Source organism: Hirsutella rhossiliensis (assembly GCF_020360975.1).
Source record: "Hirsutella rhossiliensis strain HR02 chromosome Unknown scaffold00013, whole genome shotgun sequence".
Lineage (NCBI taxonomy): Eukaryota > Fungi > Ascomycota > Sordariomycetes > Hypocreales > Ophiocordycipitaceae > Hirsutella > Hirsutella rhossiliensis.
Window position 1 is genome coordinate 1,680,126 of NW_025408679.1, and position 20,770 is coordinate 1,700,895.

Sequence of the window (20,770 nt, forward strand, 5' to 3'; positions counted from 1 at the left end):
ACTCTAGGCCAGGCAGGGCTGGCTCCCCAAAACTATTGGCCCAGGTCGCCATTGTGGGGCGTATCCAAATAATCAGATATCCAAATAAATTTGGGTGTTGCGATTTGATTTGATTTGATTCAGCGCAGGGGCAATTTGATTTGATTTGATTTGGATTAATTTGATTTAATTTGATTTGATTTGATTATGATTTATCTATTTGCAAGTCTGCATCGACCTTCTCGATCAGTTCCTTGAGACAGATGTTATCCGGCTTGGTGAGGACGAAACCTTTGACGTTATCAAGTATTGGAACGATCGCTACCATACGCAGCCCGATCTAGCACGCATGGCACTAGACGTTCTAGCTGTTCCACCAATGTCGGATGAATGTGAGCGGCTATTCAGCAGCGCCAAGATACTGCTTTCCGAGTTCCGACCGGCGATCGAGACTTAAGATAGACATCATCGAAGCTAGCGAGTGCCTCCGGTCCTGGTACGGCCCACCTGTGCGGAATACTTTTGAGGATACCAAAATCGGGAAACTAGAAGGGGAGTCTGATTTGCGGGAGACTTACCAAGCTGGGGATGAATCCGAAACCAAAATGAACGACGAGTTCCTCGATGATAATAAGGCTACTGCACAGCCCCAGGAGGGCGTGTGGTAGATAATCCGGGTTATTGGTGCATGGCACTGTGTTGCGATTGAACTTACTTCTATTCAATTCTGTCTGACAGCTCTCAACATACATATATACATAGTGGCACGTCCGTGCCACTATCCAGTGACTCACCACTTGTAACTGCTGCCTAAACATGTCTTGGTCCATGTCTCATATCAAGTCAACACTCCCCTAGAGCTGTCAGACTTCAACTGCAACGCTATTCATAGCGTATGGGTCCAATTCCAATCCTCCTCCTGTTCCTCTCGAAAGCCTCCTAGGCAGAGGCTTGGTCATCCCATCTGCTAGCATATTCTCCCTGGAACCCAGTAGACTTGGATTCTCCTTCCTTGACCTCATCAACGACGTGATGAAATGCTATATCAACATGCTTGATTTTCGACGTGTTCGATACTCCTCGGGTCAGCTGTACAGCTCCCTTATTATCTCCAAGCAGTAGTGGCACTGTTTGCTCCCCCTTTCCTTCCAGTTCTGCAAGTAGTCGACGTCCCCAGAGGGCAGCTTTGTGGCCTCCCCATCCCAACATACTCTGCTTCTGTCGTAGATCTTGCCACTGATTTCATCTTCTTGCTATACGTCATGACGGCGCCTCCGTAGACCATAAAGACGAACCCCAGGATACTCTTCCGGTCCCTTGGATCAGTAGCGTAGTCGGTGTCAGAGAACGCTTCCCCATCTTGTAGGCCTGCAGAGCCGACGTGCCCTTCGATGTTGTGGTCAATGGAATAATAGTCGATATCGCTGCCTTCGACTCCTTGTGCGTGCTCATTATTTCCGCCATATGTGATACCGTGGTGAATAGTCCTGCTGACATAACCCAATATTCGTAGCAAAGCCTTCCAGTGGTTCCAGCATGCCTCTACCGTGAAAGATGCCATTCTGTTAACTGCGAATATAATGTCGAACCTCGTATTGCATAGCCAAATCAGCTTTCCGAGCAATTCCACGTATTTCAACCATTCGTCATGGTTCAGAGGTCGTCCCGGTTCCTCAACGAGCTTCCGTATAGCTCCAGGTTCCATGGGGGTTGCGTGCTTCATTGAGTCGTCGTAGAGAAATTCTGCCACGGTTTCCTTCGCAAATTGTGATTGATCAATCATCAGCTTTCCATTGTGCCTTTGAATCCGAATTCCGAGAATGTTCTCTGCTTCTCCGAGGTCTTTCATCTCAAATCTTCCCTTCAGCTTTTCCTTGACCCGTTCAATGGCAACCTCGTCCCCTGTAATCATAAAGTCATCCACGTGCACGCCGATGATTACCCCCGACTCTGTATGTCTGAATATTGTCGGATCCACTGTCATCGGTAAGAAACCAATCTCCTTGAGATATTCTGATATTAGCAAATACCACATCCTTGCTGCTTGCTTCAATCCGTACAAACTCTTCAGGATCTGAACGTATTTCCCGAAATATTGCTGGAGCTCAGTTGGCACTTTCATGAAGATCCTTTCCTTTAGGTCTGCTGCAAGGAACGCAGCCACAGCATCCATCTGGTATACCTTCCAGCCTTTCTTCGCCGCTAAAGCTAGAATGATCCTCATCGCATCGAGCCGGATCGTGGGTGCGAAGGTTTCCTCGTAATTGATCCCGTGTTTCTGTGTGAACCCTCTCGCGACTAGACGTGCTTTATACCGTAGTATCTTCCTTCTTTGTCTTTCTTGTGATCAAACACAAGCTTGGCATCAACTACTTCTTCTCCGTGCACGTCAACTTCGTTGATTTCCTCCGAGAATGTCTGTCGTCGAATGAGATTCTGAACTTCCTCATCTATAGCTCCTACCCATTGATCCTTCTCACTGCCTTTCATCGCCTGTCGGAAGGTAAGCTTTTCGGGTCGAAGTCGTACAGGTCTGTATTAGGCTGGAGAAGCGTCCTTGCTACCATGGCTCTTTCCTTCCTGCCACTCTCCCTCGCTTCTTCAGACGTTCTGCCATGCGCTGTTCTTCTCTTTGCCGCCATTCCAGCTCTGCTCGCTGCTTCTCTGCTCTTTTGAGTGCCACGGCCTCTCGTCGAATCTGGGATCTTGTTTTCGGCAGACTCCTTTCAGGAGAGGTTATATCCGCCTCCCCTGTATTGACAATGATTGTGTCTCCTTGGAGCTCTTCCTCCGAATCTGCAGTGTCTTGGTCGGTCGGGTTCCCATCCGCTGCTTCTCCGGCATCCTCCCCAGATTCTGTAGCTTCCTGGTCCGTAGTCCTATCCCCGACCGAATCTTCGGCATCAGAGTCATCATCAGTGAGCTCCCCTTGCTCCTTTTTCTCTTCCTTCTCATCGTCATACTGCGATTGTGATTCTTGGCTGATTTCATTGTCCATATACTTGCTCTCATCGAATTCCACGAATCGAACCTCGTGGACCTTCTTATCAGCTGGGTTCCAGACTAGATAGATTTTATCTGTCTCCTCTTTGTATCCAACAAAACTCCTTGCCATGCTCTTTTCAGAAGCTTTGTTCTCTTTTCTTTGGGAATAAATACCCAGGCAGGACATCCGAACACTCTCAAGTGCCCTGATCTTGGCTTCTCTCCACGCCATAACTCCCATGGGCTTTTAGCCATTCCCTTGACAACTCCCTATTTCTCAGATAGGCCGCTGTTGCATTCGAAAACTCCCAGTATGCTGCCGGAGGTCCATTTCGTGACGCATAGCAGACCCCTCTCTGATATGGTTCTCATGCTCCTCTCAGAGATACTATTCCCCTCGGGTGGTAGCCCACTGTTGGTTCGATCCGAATAGTTCTTCCCGTGCAAAATACCTTCATTGCCTCGTTTAGAAATTCCTTTCCGCGATCAAAGCGCATCGCCTTGACCTTTTCGCCTTTTCCGTACTCGCGACACTCTGCCTCTGCAACAACTACCCAGGCTTTGATCTTGTCGGTAATTCTCGTTTTGTCTCTAGAAATAAACCCAAACTCGCCCGGTAGCCTGATCGGTGATTGTCAGCATGTACTTCATTCCTTGAAGTGATAGCTCAACTGGCCCCAAAGATCTATATGGACTCTCTCTAGCTTTTCTGTCACCGCAGACATTGGCTCCTTGAGACCTTTCTTGTCATTTTGGCCTCGGTGCAGCTTGAGCAGAATGACGGGCAGAATGAGCTGTCTCCGAGATCATCCATTATGGCGTTCAGTTTGCCCTCCATATGCTTTCCAGGGTGTCCCAGCCTAGCATGTAGTAGTCTTTCAGGCATCTTCAGGATTGACTTCAGCGCTACCCCGTTATCGCCATCCTTTTCTTGGATTGTATGGGCTCGGTGCCCTCTTGTCTGGCTCAAGCGCCACACCTTTTTATGTCTGTGGCCAAACAGCACCTCCTCCTGATTTCTTGTCACCGTGACTGTCTTCCCCGGAGAGTCCACGACAATACATGCTCCCTGTCTTCCAGTTCACCGACTGATAGCAGGCTGCTCGTCGCCTCCGGGATGTAGTGCACCCCGTACTATTGTCGACCTTGCTCTTCCTTTCTGTGAGACGTAAAAGATCCTCACATCTCCTTTCCCTCTTGAACGAACCTCAGGAGCCGTCTGCAATCTCAACACTTGTCTTTGTAGGGGACAACTTTGAGATAAATTGGTCTTCCCTTGGGGTGATATGGACGGAAGCACAGCTGTCGAGATACCATTGTGGAGGGCTGTTACTTTTGTGTTCGGAAGCAAGTAGGTAGATCTCTCAGATTCACTACCACTGTCTTCAAGGATCCTGACCGCGTTTGCCTTTTCTTTGCTATCCATGGCCTCTCTCGCCTTCGCTTTTTCAGAGGCTAGCCAGGTCTTCCCTGCTTTGTTCGATATCGCGTATCGCTTAACGAGGGACTGATAAATTGCTCGTGGATCGGTGAGATGGTTGACTGAGTTCTTGTGGATCTGGTCAATACTCTGTCGTATTTTCATTCTCGCAAGAGAGACATTTTTAATGTCCGCAGCATTCTCTCCTGGCATTGATAAATCTGACGATTCCGCTGTTGCCATACCGGTGACGCAGCTCATAAGATCGTCACTCAACAAGTTATCTTCAAGATCCATCTTCCAGCTGTCAAAGGAGTCTCTTCCATCAAGGATGGTTCCTTTGTAGTCTTTCTTGCCCATAGTGCCGGGTCTTTGCTGTCAACCGTCGATTCTTGACGAAAAAGTGTTCTCATATGCCGAGTTCAATCGTGCAGTGGAAGCAAAATAAAAGCAACCGGGTGCATAACCTGTTGCGATTGAACTTGCTTCTATTCAATTCTGTCTGACAGCTCTCAACATATATATACATAGTGGCACGTCCGTGCCACTATCCAGTGACTCACCACTTGTAAGTGCTGCCTAAACATGTCTTGGTCCATGTCTCATACCAAGTCAACAGCCTGAGCTCCTCAAGTGTCTTCTCAACTATCTCAGCTAGTTGTTTGCCAGTGTGCGATCCTTTGAGCTCGATAAACTCAATAACCTCTTCTCCCTCCTCAAACTCCGGCGTAATCCAGTGCGCAATAATGGCGAAAATAGGCACCCGATTCGGTGCTGTCCAGATATCAAGGGTGAGCGAGATGGTAGCACAATTGTACTCAAGCTCAATCTTCAGCTTCTCTCTGCGTTCGACAAAGTCTGTGTAGATATGATTGCGTAAAGTTATACGACTCCTGTACACACAGGTTGTATTGTGAGCCAAGAACATCTCTTGGAAAGCAGGGGTCTCAACAACAGAGAAGGGTTGTCGGTGTTTTACAAACCACTGGCGGATAGACTCCTTTGCCGTGAGCCTTGCTCTTTGCCGGGTCGACCGCTCCATGCATCTGCCTCTGTATAACCTCCTCCGCCAATGGCGCGGCCGTATCCATTGATTCGAGCGTGGTGAGACTCCTTCGTAATATTGTGGGATTTTAAATGGTCTCCCATGCCAGAGGTAACCCCTCGGCGGTTCGATTCAAGGACCTGGAATATCTTCCGAAGAGTAGAAGGATTTTGAAGGCACTCTATACAAGTCCACCGGAACTCTTGGAATATCTTCGGTCCATACTTGTACTCGAGTAAAAGCTCCTGTCAATGGCTTCCCTCTGCATGTACCAATAAACGTGGCTGTTCTTGTCTCTCTTCTTGCGAACATGCTTCTGTTTGTTGTCGGCCCACTTCTTGATAAGTCCGGCTTTCTCTGCGAGCGTCATATGACTACCGGTACTGTTCAATGGCGGCTCTGGTGTATCCGCGTCGGGCATGTCATCATCTGACTCACAGTCAGGATGGCCCGGGGGGGCGCAGACAATTGTATCTTCGCCAGTCGGAAGAGGGGACGAAGGAGCCGGAGCTGTGCTAGGATCAGGGCGCGCGCGCGTGGGATTCTGAGGGTTGAATTGAGGACGTTCGACGGGCATAGTTCTGCGTTGGCAATTTACGCCGGGTCCTGTTAGATCCGGTAGAATCCGGGTAGATGCAGCTACGATAGCGTCAGGCTACTAGTGGCAGCGCCAACGGTAGCGCAGACGATAGCGCACCAGGTAGCGCAGCTGATGAGGCCACGAGGACATCTATGAGACAGTTACAGAGATATGACGTGATGGCATGTCATAGGATTGAGGCCATCGCCCTTTGATATAGGGCTTGGGCAGAGCACCCCAAATGGGGACACAGACAGACACACACATCATACCTCACTTCATCCGATCGTACCATTCTTGCTGTGTCCGTGACCTATCCGACGAGAACCTCATCAAGGTTCTGACAATTAAGAGTCTCAATTCTACCAATTGAGTGGAAGAACCCGCATCTGAAAAACTAAGCAATTCAATTTTTTTTTATTAATTTTGGCGATGACTTCATTCGCAAAGACTCCGACTTCTGAAGCCTTCCTCCGGCAGCCCAAGGACTGGTCTCTATGGGACACCAAATTCCAGGCACTTGCCATCGATTACAAGCTCTGGAACTGGGTTTCTGGAGTCGAAGGAGCAAGCCTTCTCGAAGAACCACAGCCAACTGCTAATCAAACGGGAGTAACCACTCGAGCAGCTGACGCTACTCTCAGGGACACCACCAACGACTGGCGTATGTTCCAGTTCAAGGTTCGGAAAGCACGAAAAACAAGAGGAAAGCATCAAAGATCTGCGAGCCTGGGTGGCAAAGACCGTTGATGATCCATATTTTCAGACCTGTTGTCTTCCAGCCAAGTCCCTCAAAGACTGGTACGCCAGCCTGAAGAAGCAGGCCAAAGGCAACAAGAAAGAGATGACTCGGGCCTTGCAAAATAGGTATCGAAAGGCGGTTACACCTCTCACCAAACCACCGCAAGACTGGGAAAGCTGGATCCAGTCATGGAAGAACGTGATGCACGAGGGCATCAGAGAGAAGCTCGCGGAAGCGACACACCCAGCTATATGGATCAGAGACTTCTTGGAGGCTGTGAAACCTCAATGTTCCGGCTGGGTAACCCAATTCTACCTCTCCGAAAAGATACTGACGATGATTTTGATATACACACCATGACGAACCATTTCACAAACTATATCGATTCCGAAATGATTCCTTCTACGATTAAGCCTGGCTCCTTCGGCCCAACACTTGACGAGACGAGAGGAAATAGAGGAAGAGGAAGAGGAAGAGGCCGAGATCGAGGCCGGGACAACAGAGATACAAGAGACAGAGATACATACAAGAGGCCTCGAGATGACGAGCCAAGCAGAAGATTCTGCAACCTTTGCGAACAACCAGGCCATACATTCTCGAATTGCTACGCAATCAACCCAGATATAGCCCCAAAGTGGTGGGCTCCAAACGAAGCGGTCGAGAGAAACTCGAAGCTTGAAGAAGTGAAAAGACAAATGGACAGATACCGTGGAAAGAGGCAAGAAAGGGAATTCATGCCAAGCACGAAGCGGGAGCCAGCTTCAACCCCAGCTCCTGCTCAAGATCTAACTCCAGCCTGACTTGGAAGAGCGATGGGGAAGTGCTCCGCTTCATTCGCCATCGCTCATCAACCTGGCCAAGCAGCTTTCTCTGTCGAGTCATATCCGCTGTGCAACTCGGCCCTGCTTGACTCTGCTTCGACCATCCACATCTTCAACCAAATTTCACGATTTCTCAACTTCAGGAGAGCGACAAAAGGCGACTTCCTCTGGGCAGGGGAGAGCCAAGTGCCTATTCAAGGCTATGGTGATGTCGACATCAGGATCGAAGGCCCTCAAGGCCCACGCTGTCTACGGCTGACTGATGTCGCGTTTTGCGAAAATTTTGCGTGCAACCTAGTCTCCTACAAAACCCTGAAGAGACACGGCATCTGGTGGGACGAAAGTCCAGGCCAACAGTCGTGCCTTCGAGCTTCAGATTGGAGCATCATCGGCCTGGTCAGCCAGGAACACGACCAGTTTGTGCTGGAACACATCCCCAGCGACGTCACTCGAAGGGCATTCTTCAACAGACGAAACAAGTACACTTCGATAACACAACGAAGCCCTCAGAAGGTATCTGCAAAGCTCTGGCACCTGCGGCTCGGGCACCCAGGCCCCAGAGCCATGGAGCACCTCGTGAACTGCTCACGAGGAGTGAAGATCAAAGGAATCCCCCCTCCGTTGACTGTGATAACTGCGTAATGGGCAAGTTGAGAAAACAGATACGAAGAGAACCCCGCGAAGACTGCAAACCTGGAGGAAAGACTCGGAATCGATTTCCACGACTTCGAGCCTGACAAGAAGGGATATAACTCGCTGATGCTGGTGACAGACAGAGCAAGCGGGTTTGCCTGGGATTTCTACCTGCAAGACCGCAAAACAGAGACTGTCAAGGCTTCGATTGAATACCTTCTGAGCAACCTGAAACATCAATACGAATTTATCACAAAAATCGTCGAGTGCGACAATGAGCTGACTACGGGGAAACCAGAAATTCTCAACTACCTCGTCCACGAGAAGTTCCTCAAGGTCGAGCCATCGGCCCCAAACACCCAATGTCAAAATGGATTGTCCGAACGCTCAGCCGGGACGATCAAAGACAAGGCAGCGATGAGGGAATGCTTCCAACTCAGCTGTGGACAGAGATTTACAGGGCCGCGGTGTATCTCAACAACCGCACCCCAAGATACGGGAAGAAATGGAGATCACCTTACAAAGTGCTCACAGGCAAGAAACCACCCTCGAACACCTCCGCGCCTACGGGTGCAAGGTTTTCGCCATGACAAGGTGGCCCAAAAGAAAGAACAACGACTCAAAAAGCTCAACCCAAGGGCTTGGATTGGCCATCTCGTCGGGTATTCCTCCTCAAACATCTACAGGGTCTGGATACCTTTGACAGGCGAGGTGATACTCACACGAGACGTCGTTTTCGATGAGGATCAAGTGTTCGATGGAACGCTCCAAAGCCTCGCTGAATCGGTCAGGGAAGCCGACCTTGACAAACTGGCAGACACTCTCACCCAGATTGGCCTCCCAAAGAATGATGAAATTTCCTCGCTAATGACAACGCAGGCTCCAGATGAGCCCGTCTTCGATTTCAACGACGACGACGAACAAATGGTCGATCCACCAAACGAGGAACAATTCAATGAAAAATACACTGAGGCACGCTTTGAACTCCTGCCAACGCCTCCGCAGACTCCTCCGGCTGCTCTCCTTGCAGCCTCAATACAAATGATACAAGACCCCTTTGTGGAAAGAAAAATCCAGGACAGACCCTGGTGGCAAGAGAGTCATGATGACCTCACAATGCCTGAAACATCACAGAGCTTGACAGATGGGCACCAGGACGGGCTGTCACCCTCCTGTGAGCCAGAACCACATCGTCAAAAGAAAAACTCTGCAAGACAGACTTGGGCGTCAGCTTTCCTAGCAGGGACTGTTGCAAACCCCATTTCAAAAGACAAGACAAGTGGGAAGCCTCGAGACAAGGCCTACCTAGAAAGACTCATCTTCAAGAAACAAATCGATCGAAAAGACCTACCGCCTCTCCCAAAGAGTCACCACGATCTCAAGACACACACTTTCCGCTACATGTTCGAGCAAGCCGAACGAGACCACCTCCAGAGCCACCAGAAAATGGGTTCTTGGAAGGAGGTGGCCCTCAACACAATCTCAAATGGAACACAAATTCTTGACTGCATGTGGATTTACGTCTACAAGTACACCAAGCGAGGCAGGCTGGTGAAATGCAAAGCTCGCCTTGTGGTCCGAGGCGACCAAGAACGTCGAAACACCCAAGACACATATGCAGCTACGTTGGCTGGAAGAAGCTTCAGATCACTGATGGCAATTGCGGCAAGATTCGACCTCGAACTGATCCAATACGACGCCGTCAATGCATTTGTGAATGCCAACGGACGACGGGATTTACATGCGTATGCCGCCGGGTCACAGGAAACACGGCATAATCTTGAAATTGTTGAAAGCACTCTACGGGCTGCGAAAGTCGCCTCTGTTGTGGCATCGCGAGCTGACCAATACGCTCAAGAAAATTGGCTTCAAGACGGTTCCTCATGAGCCCTGTTGCCTAACCCTCGACGGCATATTCGTCTTCTTTTACGTTGATGACATTGTGTTTGCGTTTCGGAAGGAAGACGGACTGAGGGCAAAGCTCTAACCGACCAACTGCGTTCAAAATATGAACTGACCGGAGGAAACGACCTCCAATGGTTCTTAGGAATCGAAATCATTCGCAACCGTGATCGACGCCTGATTTGGCTGTCACAAGCTTCATACATTGAGAAGATCGGCCGCCTAGCAAACAAACGCAGAATTTTTAACACACCAATGGGGACTGAAGAGCTACTCCCATTTGAAGGCATCGCCACGAACGGAGAAGTAAACTCCTACCAGGTGAAAGCGGATCTCTCTTGTATGCAGCAGTCATCACAAGGCCAGATGTAGCCTTTGTCGCCTCAAAACTGGCAAACTTCATGTCCAACCCCAGCCCTCAACACCAAGACGCTGCTGACCGAGCAATTTGCTACTTGGTCGAGAGAAAGAATTTGGCCCTCAGGCTGGGAGGTGGCGATGATTTTGAAGTGGCAAGCGACTCATCATTTGCTGACAACTCGACCGACCGGAAAAGCTCGCAGGCCTACGCCATGAAGCTGTTTGGAGGTCTCATCGGGTGGCGGGCAAACAAGCAAGATACCGTCACAACCTCGACAACTGAGGCAGAGCTTTTGGCATTGTCACAAACCGCCAAGGAGTCAATATACATGAGCAGGCTGATCGACGAGCTGGGTGTCAAGCTGGATGCCTCACACATTCGGATTCAATGCGACAATAACCAAACAATCCGGCTCGTCAACGCAGAGATCGCAGCGCTGAAGACAAAGCTTCGTCACGTCAACATCCACAACCATTGGCTTCGTCAAGAAGTAGCCAACGGCACGATCGAAGTCACGTATACACCCAGCGCCGAGCTGATGGCCGATGGTTTGACAAAGGCGCTCCAAGGACCTCACTTTGAAGCATTCGTCAAGCAAATGGGCCTCGAAGACGTCACCAGCCTCCTCGCCGGCCGGTCGCTCCCCGAAACAGATGACGAAGAACTCCAAGAACAGATATATGAGGTGTGGCACAAGGAAGATAAGGAATGACCAGCGACGAAATCACGAAGAAGGCGCAATGAGCCGCGAGCGCATCTACAGGCACGATACTCGCCCGGAGAGATGATGTTCCGGCCCGAAAGAACAATTCACATACACAATGGCTTTGGACGATTTGGGCGGATCATTGGCAGCTTCCCTCGCGATGCGAGCTCAGCTGGGAGGGTGTGTTAGATCCGGTAGAATCCGGGTAGATGCAGCTACGATAGCGTCAGGCTACTAGTGGCAGCGCCAACGGTAGCGCAGACGATAGCGCACCAGGTAGCGCAGCTGATGAGGCCACGAGGACATCTATGAGACAGTTACAGAGATATGACGTGATGGCATGTCATAGGATTGAGGCCATCGCCCTTTGATATAGGGCTTGGGCAGAGCACCCCCAAATGGGGGACACAGACAGACACACACATCATACCTCACTTCATCCGATCGTACCATTCTTGCTGTGTCCGTGACCTATCCGACGAGAACCTCATCAAGGTTCTGACAGGTCCTAGGAGCAAAGAAACTTGCTGCGGCAGATGTTTTCGATTCAGCAAGGGCCATACTATGTATCATGTTATAATTAGCTATTCACTCGTAAAGTGATTAAATAAGAGGGGGAGGTTGGAGGGTCATGAAGTTTTACCCGGTCTTGGCTAAAGGGCTCGAGAATACCAAATAAACCACAATAGAGTATAAAGGAGTCGAGGTTGAACGGGTAGGATAGGTCGTCGGGCAGGGCGTTGATTCGGGGGTCGACCCGAAGCCGCTGTCGGAAATATCGAAGCAGGAATTAGGCGAGATCGTCGTAAAATAATGTCGTGGAAGTTGTCGCGAAGACCGTTGCTCAATGCAGGCAAAAAAATGTGGGATGGGCTGGCCGTGTCTTTCTGTCACGAAAGATCAAGCCACCTGTTGTTCAGGTGACATGTTCAATTGAACATCAAATCTGCTTCGCGACACTTTCCGACAGCAGTAGGATTAACAGGTGGTCAATTGAGCGCGAATAAGTCCCTGCACATAGAAATGGGCACCCCCCTGTTTTGGGCACCCAAGATGGGTGCCCAACCTAAACGGCTGCGTCAACTTCAACAGCAAATTTCACCGCGGAAACGCATCCAATCTGCTAAAAATTGACGCATGTGTCTTCAAGCCACTACTGATGAAATATACAGAGTCTGACATTCACAGCGCCCTTGAGGCAATCGCCAATGGCGGATCCGCCAAGAAGGCTGCTCGCGATTGGGGCGTCCGAGGGCAACTCTTTACAATCGCATGCATGGTCACGAATGCAGAAAGGATGCATTTTCTGCTCTTCAGAGGCTTTCTCAGACACAGGAAAAGCAACTTACCGAATGGATTCTCATTCAGGACGCCTTGGGCCTTCCTCCCACTCACTCGCAGATCAGGCAGTTCGCGCAGCGCATGCTCGCCGTCAAAGGAGACCACACACCGCTCGGAAAACACTGGATGCAAGCATTTTTAAGACGAAATCCTGCAGTTCGGACCCAGAAGTGCCATCACAGAGACTCTGCGCGTGTCAACGGCGCTTCTACCGAGGTAATTCGGCCTTGGTTCAACAATTTCTTCCTTCCCGAGATTCTGGCTATTAAGCCGGAGAACAGGTACAACATGGATGAAGCAGGCATCATGGAAGGACTTGGGGAGAATGGCCTGGTCGTTGGCAGTGCTGAAAAACGATCTGTACAAAAGAAGACGCCTGGTTCTCGGGTCTGGACGTCGTTCATCGAGTGCGTGTCCGCTGCCGGCACCTTCCTCCTCCACTCGTCATTTTCAAGGGCAAATCGGTCCAGCAACAGTGGTTCCCAGAAGATCTCAGTACTTTTAGTGACTGGCAATTCACTGCGACAAAGAACGGCTGGACTTCGGACCAAACTGCGGTGGAGTGGCTCGAAAGGTGTTCATTCCAAGAACCCAGCCACCCGACCCTTCGGAGCGAAGACTGCTAGTATTGGACGGCCACGGAAGTCACGAGACGGTTGACTTCATGTATCTATGCTACCAGCATCAGATTCACCTTCTTTCTTACCTCCCCATACCTCTCATGTGCTGCAACCGCTCGATTTGTCTGTCTTCTCCGCTCTTAAGCACTACTACCGCAAACAGGTCGGATTTCTCAGCCTCCTGACCGATTCAAGCCCAGTCGGCAAGCAAAACTTTCTTTCCTGCTACCAGAAAGCACGCGAGCAAGCGCTCACTGTGTCAAACATCAAGGGTGGCTGGAAAGCGACGGGTTTGTGGCCGGTGTCGATGGCGAAGCCACTTTTGAGCCCTCTTCTGCTGGAGAACAGCAACAGACGCAAAAGAACGCGAAAAATGTGGCCAATGCATTCAATAGCCACTTACCCACCAGTGACTGGCAATCAGACACATCCCAGATTGCGTGGTCGACCCCGAGGCGCTCGCAAGATCTGAAGGTTCAGGTAGTTCAATTCAACCAGCTAGACGACGACGTGCCCACGAAGAGATTGCTGTTCAGGAAGATCACAAAAGGGTTTGACGAGAAGGATGGCCTTTAGCAAAAGCTCAATTGCAGATTCAGGCACTGGAAACACAATTGGCGGCCGTCAAGCCGAAAAAGGAAGAGGGTGGTCACGAGCCCGAATTCGAGGTTCGCCAATATTGAGGCAATACGACGGGCGCAGGAGGAGGTGAACGCAGCTGAGAATGAAGAATCTGATGAAACCGAAGCTGAGGTTTCAGAAATAGGTGACGATTGTATCGTAGTGCACGGTGGTGGGCAGTGAGAAGGGATTGAATTAATGGTGTTGAAAATGGTCGTGATTTTTTTGGGGTGCCCAAAACAGGGGGGTGCCCATTTCTATGTGCAGGGACTTTAACGCGTCTAAACCCAGCTGGTTGGCACAATATATCCTTATCATGCAGATGTTTCGGTACTTTCTCATCGGGCTAGCTTGTGTGGACAAACAAGTAGCAGTCATATTGGGCTCGAGGAGTAGATAAGTCCCTAGCAGCCTCTTAATCGCGAGATGACGCAATTCGTGTCACCTCAATTGTTCGCGCAGTATTGAGATGTTGAGGATCTGAACGCGTTTTTCGAATTAGCTTGCCGGAGGCTGTTTAACGGTATAAGTCCTGTATTCTATTTTAAAAATTTGGACTGCCGAGCTTAATATGTGCTTGAAATGTAGTTTTGCAACTAGAAAATGATTGTGTTGGGTCGTGGGTATTCGTGCTGTGCACAGGGGTGATAGAGAATACGAATCAAAGGTGCTAAAGAGCTATGCCTGTGACTGTTGTATTGGTAATCTATGAAGAGAAGAGAAAAAGATGAAGAAGAATGAGGGGAAGGAGGAGAAGAAGGAAGGAAGGGAGGAATGAAGGGAGGCGTGTAACCCCGGTCCGAATGTCTTCCGAGACCCTCCTATAAAGCCTCCTTCTCGCGTAGGGCCAGTAGAGCCCATGTCCCCACATAATGAAGTCCTCCGCATCTAGACACTAGCAACTTTTTCTTTCAAGGAAAGACAAAGGTAACAATATAGCTGGTTGATAATCTAGTGGCCAGGGAAGGAAAGAAGTCAAAAGGCAAGGAGACGCTCTGTTTCACACTGGCCTATGGACTGACCCTTCTACCCGGATAGTCAGCTGGTTAGTCGAGATGAAGCGCTCAAGGGCCTTGTTTGGTGACGCCTTCGTCATTGCATCAGCTGGGTTGTCGTTGCCGTTGATCCATCGGACTTCTAATATCTCCCGTCTCTCATATGACTGCCGTAGAGCCATAATGTCAATCATAAGACGCTTTTCCTTTGTTGTGCCGAGCTTGACAATGCATTCGTAAAGGGAATAAGAGTCTACGCAGACGATAAGGGGGATTGGAGGGAGATTCAGTCGGTCGGTGATCATTCTTAGGGTCGTTGCAATAGCAAGGCTGATGTCAAATCCGTCGGTCATGCCGTAGATCTCGGAGGCAAGCACACTTCGGGTTACCCTCTTGCACTTCGTAGAGCTCCAATGGATCAAATTGCCGTTAATGTTAAAAGAAGGAACATCCTCGGAGCTTTCTTGTTTTTCGTTAACAAGCATAACAAGAAAGCCGATTTGTGATGAGAGGTCCTTATTGTTGGCAAATGATCCATCCGTAAAGACCATTAGTTTAGCTGTCTGTAGGTCTAGGGGCACGTATTGGATCCCTCTTTGTAGGTTGTCCTGTTGCCATTTGAGTCTTTTGTTGAGGTGATGCAGTCCGTGTCTGTGGGCTGTTGGACCTGTGCCGCGGTTGACATATCACACGTAGCTTCTGGCTGGCAGATTGAGGCGATATAGGCTCCTCGGGCGCGTTGTTCCATGTACTTTTGCATACGATCAGAAGCTTCCACGTTAATAAGGGCGATTTTCTTAGCTTGTCCCTTCTGCTTAAGGTGAATGCGACCTTTTCGTCTAGTGCAAGCGTACAGCCGTTGAAGTCTAGGGCCGAAGAAATTAAAAGCTTTGTCTTTGGCTTGGCGATAAACTTAGCTTCTTGTATCTTGTTTTCTTCGTGTACAGAAAAGCCTGCTGTTCCGAGGATCAGGTGTCATCCGTCTGCATGCCCACTATGCCAAACGCTTGGTTGGGGTCCGTGTTCGTTATAAGGAGGCATGGGTCGAACGTTGAAGTCGACATCCGTAGCTGCTCCCTATGATGCTTGTGGTATGTTGCGAACCAATGTAGGCCTGCTTCTGCAATGCCATAAAGAGGGCGGACGATCCGGATGATAGTCCCCTTTGGGTACTTATCCTGTAGTTCGATGGGAAGATAGGTTAGGACTAGGCGTGCAAGTCCTGTCGTTGAATGCGTATAGGCTTGTGATATATCCCTTAGTTCGAGGATCGAATCTGCGTCTGCCTGGCTTGAGAGCTCTGCGTACATAATCTCAAACGCTCGTCGCAAAGGGCCGTGGTACCGTTCAACCTTGCCGATAGACCAATGGGCTTCAATAGGGACTTCCTTACAGGTAATCCCTAGCATCTTGGCCTCGGTTTGAAATTCCGTTGAGGCGAAGTTCGTACCTGCATCGTGGGTAACAACGTCCGGGGGTCCTTGGTACGTATCGATCCATAAGCAGCGGAGGGCTTCCCAAGTGTCCTTTGTTGATAGGGACTTCAGGAACCTAGCCCCGTGGAAAGCAGTAGCAGAATCGACGACATGTAAGACAGGGCGGCTAATTAAGTACATCACATCGACAAGAATTTCATAGTTGAATTCATGGTCATCTTTAGACTGAATTTAAACCTACGAGGCTCTCGTCCGTGTAGTTGGCAGTGATGACAGAATTTGCCGATTTCCTCTAGCCGTTGCTGTTCGACTTCGTGGCCGGCCCGGGTTAGCAGCTTGAATAGGCGATCTGTAGCGGGGTGCCCGAAACGGCGATGTAGGCGACGTAGTTCCCCTTCTGTAAGAAAAACGCTCTGTTCTTGCTTGCTAAGATGAAACCAAGGATGTCCCCATTTGCGTATAATAGGGATGCGGGTCTCGCCTTGGATAAGTTCGTCTGTGGTATTATTGAAATAGACGTGCAGCCTATCCATGTCTGCAAGGCAAAGCAAGAAAGGGTCGGAGCGTTGAGGACCTGGAAGTCGATCTGTCCAATAGCTGTTCGTACGTTAACATTCCCTATAGACGATGTTGACTCTCCTTTTCCGAACGTGATGGAAGCTCTTCCGGCTGTCGATTTATCTATAGCAACGGAAGGATCTTCCCGCTGCAGCGCAAGATACTGTTGCATACCGACAGTCGAGACGTTGGCTGCACCGGTATCTGGAAGGATGCCTTGAAGCGTCCTGCATACCGGTCCTCAATAAGGAACTGGTTGGATGGGGTCTTTGGGGCATTATCGGCGTAGATGTCTTCTCCGGTGACTTGGTGCAAGAAAGCCTGGTCTGTAAGGAACTGCGTTACGTCCTGCAACTGGTCTTCGTCTTCGTCGTCAAACGGGTCACTAGGGTCAAAGTCGGCTTCCTCGTCCGTATCGGCTCCTTCATATTCCGTGAGGTAGGCAGCGTAGTCCGTAGCTGTGGCCGTAGACCCACTGAAGTGGCATTGTGAGATATACTGGCTTCGTGACTTACGTCTTTCTTCGTCGGAATGCCTCGTTGACCAACATTCTGGCTTTCCACAAACGAAGCACTTCTTCGTCCACTGTCGTTTCTGATCTCGGCTACCTTGTGGGTTCCTCGGGGCCGAAAAGAGGAATATCCGCGGTTCCTACCGTACTGATTGTACCGTCGGTCCATGTAGTAGCTGTCCGTCGAGGTTGTATATATAGCTTGTCTACTGATAGAGGTCTCGATTGAAGACCGTAAATCAGCAAAAAGCTCTTCGCACACGCGGGCAGGCTTGAACAATGCGTGTTCAAGTTCTATGACTCCTCGGCAGGCTCGGATAACTGTAGTACGTAAATTATCCTCCTCGATACTCAGGGCCTAGGGCCTCTGGCAAAGCTGTAGCTTATCAAGTAGCAGCTGAAGAACCTGATGTAGGGTCTTATCACTATGTTCCCTACGGACCCTATCGAAGGTAGCAGTTGTCCAGTCGGTGTAATAGTGATGATGGTTAACATCGGTGTCGAAATGCGTCTTAACCTTGTGATACGCTATTGCAAATGTATCGTCTTGATCGACGTAATGAAGGTAGAAGGTTTCTGCTCGTCCGTTAAGAATCCTAGGAAATACCGCATAGAATTGGGTCTCCCGGATCTGTGCATGGAAGCAGATGTTGAAAAGATCTTCATCTTATCGTCAAGGAGGTCGTAGGGCTCGCCTGTGTACTTTTGGTCTTTGTCAAAGGTCTTTAGAAACTGGGCAGAAACGGCGGGGTCAAGCCGTTCGTTCGAACGGAACGAGGGGCAGGGCCTTGTACGGCTGATGCCCGTCAGGCTGGGTCTGCCTTGAAGGAAATGACTGTAGTAAGGGGCTTGGGAATAGACTTCGTCTGGGTCTGTTGAGTGGGGATGTCTTGGGAAAGCTTTCCTGGGAAAATGGGGCTTGGAATAAGGTTCCTTGGGGTCATCTGTTGGGCTTGCTCGGGAGGCCTCTGGGGTCCTTGGGAAACAACCTGTTGCTGCTGTTGCAAAGCCTGGGCTTGGGTTGTAGGCTGGTCCCTTGGTGACTGGTCTTGGGTCGGATTTTGGATATTCTCTCGGAAGAAGGCGTTGCGAGGGCTTGTTGTTGCCAGGAAGCATTTGATCGTACGTCAAATATCTGTTTTGTGAATTCCTCGGGGTCCCAAGTAGGAAACTGTCGGCTTCGAGTAGCTTAATCAAGGATCGTTCGATTCGCTGGTGGTTCGTCCCAGTATATACTCCCTTTCGGCGGAGAACCCGGCGGAGCTCCCGCCGGTATGAAATTTCAACCATAAGGAACATGTCTAGCGTCCATCCTTCAAAGTCTTGTTGGAAAGCATGGAAGACTTCATCATCCCACATCTTCTCAAGAGTATAGGCTTTAAGGGCCTTAGCTGCGTACGTGGTTGCATGTATCTCCGTTATATTATCGACTGAGATATCTTTGAATCGAAGCTGAGGGTCTATAGCGGAAAAATCGGCCGCGAAGTCGGTTCCGCGCATAAATTCCTGAGCAGAAATAGGTTGGCGTAGGCGTACATCTTCTTGAGGTTGTATAACCCTTATGCCTTCTGTTTGTCCTTGTGACATGTTGATTGTTGTGATGTCAAGGCTTTCCTACCGGCTTGGTCTAGTCGGTTCTTGTCGTGTGTGTAGCATAGACTTCCTCTCTCGGGACTATGGTGCAACCTATAGAAATAGGTCTCGCAGGGAATTCTTCAAGGAATCGGGTTGATGCATTTTGCATATGAATGAGATGAAGTGGGATGGTTGTCTCTCCAACTAAGCTATGACTGCTTCATCCTTATGTAGGAGGCAGCCAGGTCGGACTATCTAGGTGATCCGGCAGGTTTACAAGGCAGCCACATACCGATGCCTGCTCACACGGCTGCCTGTTTCACACGGCTGCCTGTTCACACGGCTGCCTGTTCACATGGCTGCGCGTGCGGCAGCCGGTGTCCTTGATGCTTGGTGCCGTGCCCAACGCCCCAGTGTGCGTAGGGACACGCAAAAACGCATCATAATGCCGGCCTCAAAAAGAAAACTCCACTGTCCTCAGTGACTGCCTCAACAGAGGCTACATGTCAGAACTTTCCGATCGTCCCTTTGCTTTGCTGTTGCGAACCACTCGCGGTCCCGTCGTCTGCCCGTGGAACTCATCCAGGGCCTTTGACGATATCTCTTCCTTCCTGACCCACTGATCATGCATGCTGCCCCATCCTTTCCAGTGGACCAAGTACTCCGTGACGGGCTTCCTGTTTCTTCCAATTTTCCTGACCCGTACGTCAAGAAGCTTGTCAACTTCGTAGAATTCGCCTTCCTGGTCCGTAAAGTCCCTTGTGACTTCTACTGGTCCGGGTGAGCTTCTTCAAAGCAGCCTTCGTGAGCTGGCTTGAGGTGGTGTATTGAGATCACTGGGTGGACCTTAATTTGCTCTGGAAGGTTCAATTCACAGGCCAGGTCTCCAACCATCCTTCTGATCACAAAGGGGCCTTCCCGCTGTTGTGACCACTTCTTGGGCGGCCTGCCTGGCTGGTGATATCCCTGATGAAGCTTGAGATATACCTTGTCTCCAGCCTTGAGATGGATAGGTCGGTGTTTGGCATCGTACCAACGCTTGGCCTTCATCGCTGCAAGGTCCATAGCTAGGCTGGCCTGCTTACGCAAGGCTTCCTTGATGTAGGGCAATTCGTCTGCCTCTGCGCTGGCTGTGCGATCAACAGCCTCCAGGGCCCTTTCAGGGGAATCCGTACATTAGTTCATGGGCTGAGGTCTTCGTGCTGGTGTTGTAGGCTGTGTTTAGATGCCACTGCAGCGAAGGAATAAGGGTCTTCCAGTCAAGGTTGGGGTCCTCAATATAGGCCAGTCGCAACGCTGTTTCCACTGTTTGATTGCGCCGCTCGGCCAAGCCGTCCGCCTGCGGATGATATGCCGTTGTCATGCTGATTCTGGTGCCAAAGGCCTTCCAGAGCCCTTGCCAGAAAGCAGAGGTGAATTTGCGGTCTCTGTCACTGACTATCGTGCGCGGCATGCCCCAATCACATAGCATGAGCTGCCTAGCTAGGGAGGCTGCCCAGTCCTTGGCGCTATACTTTGCATTGCCTGGAATCAGTAGGCATCGCTTGCTAGCTAAGCAAGTGACTGTAAGTAATTGATTAAAGGCATTAAAGCCTTCAATATGCCAGGGTGAGCCCATAGCTGAGACGGCAGGCATGTCTGTGATGAAGTCCATTGCAATTGACTGCATTGGAAGCATCGGGGGTCGATTGGGCAGATAGCTTCCAGCAAGCTGTTGTCGATCAGTCTGTCCAAGGCAGCAAGCTTTGCACTTGGCGATGTGCTTTTTCGCTTGCCAAGATACGTTCCTGATCGAATAGGTTTCCAACTCCTTGAGCATTCTCACAACGCCAAAGTGGTGCTTGTCGTCGTGTGCCATTTGCATCAATTCGTGCGTGAGGCTTGCGGGCACGCAGAGACGAACATATCCATCTTTTCCTTCGTGATATAACAGACCCTG

The 20,770-nt window shown here is 50.0% G+C and overlaps 5 protein-coding genes across 5 annotated transcripts; 2 read left to right on the plus strand and 3 right to left on the minus strand.

Moving 5' to 3' along the window:
- Positions 1-7,563: 7,563 nt before the first annotated feature.
- HRG_09715 (GAG-pre-integrase domain-containing protein) lies at positions 7,564-10,192 on the plus strand (the record flags this gene model as incomplete). The annotated part of the gene is made up of 6 exons (XM_044868186.1): positions 7,564-8,210; positions 8,349-8,582; positions 8,892-8,991; positions 9,052-9,379; positions 9,449-9,780; positions 10,079-10,192. The coding sequence occupies 6 exons, from the start codon at positions 7,564-7,566 to the stop codon at positions 10,190-10,192; spliced, it is 1,755 nt and encodes a 584-aa protein (XP_044716767.1).
- A 316-nt stretch (positions 10,193-10,508) lies between these two features.
- On the plus strand, positions 10,509-11,180 carry HRG_09716 (polyprotein; the record flags this gene model as incomplete). Its single annotated transcript, XM_044868187.1, has 2 exons — positions 10,509-10,712; positions 10,785-11,180. The coding sequence occupies 2 exons, from the start codon at positions 10,509-10,511 to the stop codon at positions 11,178-11,180; spliced, it is 600 nt and encodes a 199-aa protein (XP_044716768.1).
- Positions 11,181-14,756: 3,576 nt separating this feature from the next.
- HRG_09717 (polyprotein) lies at positions 14,757-15,302 on the minus strand (the record flags this gene model as incomplete). The annotated part of the gene is made up of 1 exon (XM_044868188.1): positions 14,757-15,302. One exon carries the CDS (start codon positions 15,300-15,302, stop codon positions 14,757-14,759), a length of 546 nt encoding a protein of 181 aa, XP_044716769.1.
- A 417-nt stretch (positions 15,303-15,719) lies between these two features.
- On the minus strand, positions 15,720-17,295 carry HRG_09718 (uncharacterized protein; the record flags this gene model as incomplete). Its single annotated transcript, XM_044868189.1, has 3 exons — positions 15,720-16,277; positions 16,920-17,220; positions 17,261-17,295. 3 exons carry the CDS (start codon positions 17,293-17,295, stop codon positions 15,720-15,722), a joined length of 894 nt encoding a protein of 297 aa, XP_044716770.1.
- Positions 17,296-17,784: 489 nt separating this feature from the next.
- HRG_09719 (uncharacterized protein) lies at positions 17,785-18,843 on the minus strand (the record flags this gene model as incomplete). The annotated part of the gene is made up of 1 exon (XM_044868190.1): positions 17,785-18,843. One exon carries the CDS (start codon positions 18,841-18,843, stop codon positions 17,785-17,787), a length of 1,059 nt encoding a protein of 352 aa, XP_044716771.1.
- Positions 18,844-20,770: the final 1,927 nt, after the last annotated feature.